This window comes from Pinus tabuliformis, chromosome J (genome assembly GCF_031772625.1).
Source record: "Pinus tabuliformis cultivar Carrire ecotype Pingquan chromosome J, CPIR1, whole genome shotgun sequence".
In the NCBI taxonomy this organism is placed as follows: Eukaryota; Viridiplantae; Streptophyta; class Pinopsida; order Pinales; family Pinaceae; genus Pinus; species Pinus tabuliformis.
Window position 1 is genome coordinate 217,750,973 of NC_142295.1, and position 3,228 is coordinate 217,754,200.

At 44.6% G+C, this 3,228-nt stretch overlaps 1 protein-coding gene across 1 annotated transcript; it reads left to right on the forward strand.

Annotated features, from left to right (window-relative positions):
- The first annotated feature begins 872 nt into the window (after positions 1-872).
- On the forward strand, positions 873-1,286 carry LOC149226482 (uncharacterized). Its single transcript, XM_089380208.1, has one exon. It carries the CDS (start codon positions 873-875, stop codon positions 1,284-1,286), a length of 414 nt encoding a protein of 137 aa, XP_089236334.1.
- The last annotated feature ends 1,942 nt before the right edge of the window (positions 1,287-3,228 follow it).

Below are 3,228 nucleotides of genomic sequence, written 5' to 3' on the forward strand. Positions count from 1 at the left end.
CTAACAGCAGGGACCTGGAATGGAGAGAATGAACGATCAATGACACAGGAAACCCAACTGAGGCTAACATCGATGTCCGAAACCTGCAGAATATATTAAACAAAAGAAGAATAAGGAAAGCTGATGATAGAGATCAACTAAGATGGGGAGAGCAAGGAGGGGGATACTTCACGCTCAAAGAAGCCAGGGAGTGTATCGAAAACTCAGAGCCGGTCGCAGAGGTTCAATGGAGCAACCAGGTCTGGGATTCTCTATTCTGGCCGAAAATTAAAATTTTCCTCTGGCTCCTAATGCGCAGGAAAACCCTCACATGGGAGAATCTCCGCAAGAAAGGGTTTTGCGGCCCTTCCAGGTGCCCCATGTGCAATATAGAAGAAGAAACTATGAACCATCTCTTCAACACATGCGAGTGGGCTAACCATCTGTGGAATTGGGCGGAAAACATGTTTCAACAAACAGACAGAACCAAAAATTCCATCAAAGAAACCATTGAGAAGTGGCGGGGCAATTTTTCTGGTAATCAGAGGATAAATACCATTTGGAAAATGATGTCGGGGTTCATCACATGGACGATTTGGAAGGAACGGAACAGGAGAGTATTCGTAAATGAAACCAGAGACATAGTTCACGCTCTCGAAAGTATTACCCAAAATGTAAGACAATTGGTTCTTGTAAAAAGCAAAGCAGACCGAAACAACAGAGTTTTAGAGCGGGACTTACAAATTTTAAAAGCCTTTAACCTGAATAATGGAATGAATGTGGATACTTTGAATCGCCAACAGGAAATAAGCACCACGCTGAGCATCTGGAAATGACCACCTGCAGGCTTCCTCAAGTTAAACTTCGATGGAGCTTCGAGAGGTAATCCAGGAATGGCTGGCATCGGGGGCATTATAAGGAATAGCGCAGGAGAAATTCAGCATATCTATAGTAGAGCCTTGGGAGAAGGAACGAACAATGAAATGGAGTTCACAGCTATGGAGCAGGGTCTTAGGATTCTCAGAAACTTACAGGCAGGCGCAGCAGTGGTTGAGGGGGACTCTCACCTCGCGATAACGGCAACCAGAAAGATGTATGCGGGAGCCAAATCTAGTAAGGTCACTCAGCATTGGCGACTAGCTAAAGTTTCAGAAAACATAGTTGAACATTTGGGGTGGTTGAAAGGTTTGATCTTTCAGGCTATTAGACGTAAAGCCAACAGAGTCGCGGACCATCTGGCGAATTATGGTATAGAGAACCCCACTAGCATTGTGGACAGCTGTTGGCAGGATGTCATATGCCCGTAATTAAGAGATAGGTGTACCCTGCTCTCGAGGCAGGATTTAATGAACGAAAAGTAAGGCTGAAGGTCGGCGCATTAGGCAAGGTTAACGACATGAGTAGGATCATGCGTACAACGGGTAAATTCAAAGGTTGGCAGCAGAGCGAAGGACAGAAAGTTCAGGAGCATTCATTGCTCGAGCAGGAGGATAACATTCGCATCCGATACATGATCAAAAAGAATGTGCGCCGCCGGCGCCCTCATAGTAGACGGTACACTTGGCATGTTTTGGAGGATGGCAAGGAAGGTGACCGTAAGGAAAAGAACTCGAGCCATAACCGAAATAATTCACCACCTCGCAGGAATTATGATGACAAGACCTGTGGGCAACAGGGACGAAATCGGCACACAGCCAGTAAATCCCCCAATCGTATCTATATATTAGTAGCTCCACGCAGAGGCAGAGGCATTGTTTCTTCGATTTGGAGGCTGAAACTCTCTTCCTTCGGCTGTAGAGTGTGGTTGAGCTGCCTGGTGAGTGTGGTTGATATCATGGCGGGAGAGGGAAGTCGTAACGCTTCGGCCAACAGAGATTTAAAAAGAGCTCGCGAAGCGTATGAGACCCGTATCTCGCAAAAAGAAAAACGGAAAATCGAGGAGCTGGAGGCCATTGCTACAGAGGAGGAGGAAAATTTGAAGGTTCAAGAGCTGGAGAAGGAGATCGACTGGATTCAGGACCCTGGTTCGATTACAACGCGCGCAACTCAGTTTGTGAGAACGCAAGCAGAGGTGTGGAGAATGAAAATTATGTTGGCCAAAGCTCTGAGTATGCAGGGGAACTATTCCGACCAAGTGCGTCAAGCCCAACAAGTGACTGCTGCTGCGTCAGAGGAGCACATTGCCATTCTGGAAAGCTTGGAGTTCAAGATAAGTGCACTGGAACAACAATTTGACAGCATGTCAAAGAAACTCTCGGTTCTAATTAGTCTCTTGAGGCACACTTTAGGTCCTGATGCCAGGCATGCTGAGGATAGGATGGAGGAGCGCACTGGCGACACTCAGAACACTCGTCCAGCGCCTGCTCAGGCAGGCAAATCTAAGACAGGGTCTGCGCCAGACACCTCCAAAAATTATATTGTTCTTGAAATGTAACGGGTCTTGGCTCTCGTTCTGGTTGATTGCATGAGGTTGGGTCAGTCTGTTGTTTCTACCTACCCTGGTGGGTCTTCTTGGTTTCGTTTTAATTTTGCTCAGGAACTCGCCGTTCATGGTCTGCGGCTCTAGTTGTTTAGAGGTCTGGTCTCTGCTGCTTTTGTCAACCCCCTTTTCTTTGCCGCCTTGCGTGGTGAGCCTGGGGTCGTATGGCTGGTCATTTTGGTCACTTCTTGGTGAATGCTAAGTAATCTGGCAGTCTGCTGTCTGCTCGTGCAGACCTTTTGTAAAATATGTATTTTTATGCTAATATAATACGCTGATTTACACAAAAAAAGGAAGAAGAAAATTTACGTTTAAAGATCCTAAATCAAAGATTATTAGAACAAATTAAAAACTTAAAAGATAAAGAGAAGGGTACTAATGACAAGGTCAACAATTCAGAAAAGGAAGAACTTTTACATCTAAAAATCATAACCAAAATCTGCTTAACGAGATTAAAAAACTTAAGACTAATAAGAAATCATTGAAGAATAGATTCAAAGAACTTGTCACAAAGGAAGCATCAAAATCCCCAGATGTGGCAGTTCAAGTTGAAGAAACAAACACCGATTCCACTAATCTCACAATTCAGGCAAATCCAAATCCTATTGAAGTAAAGACATACTCAAAGGTTTCCATTCAAATGATGACACTCCAAATGAGGATTCAATAATCAATTCAACAACAATGCCTGAAGGAAATCAGTAAACTACCACTAACATGATAAGGGAGAGTCCAACCAGACGAGCTTTTTATCGACATCTGAATCGCAA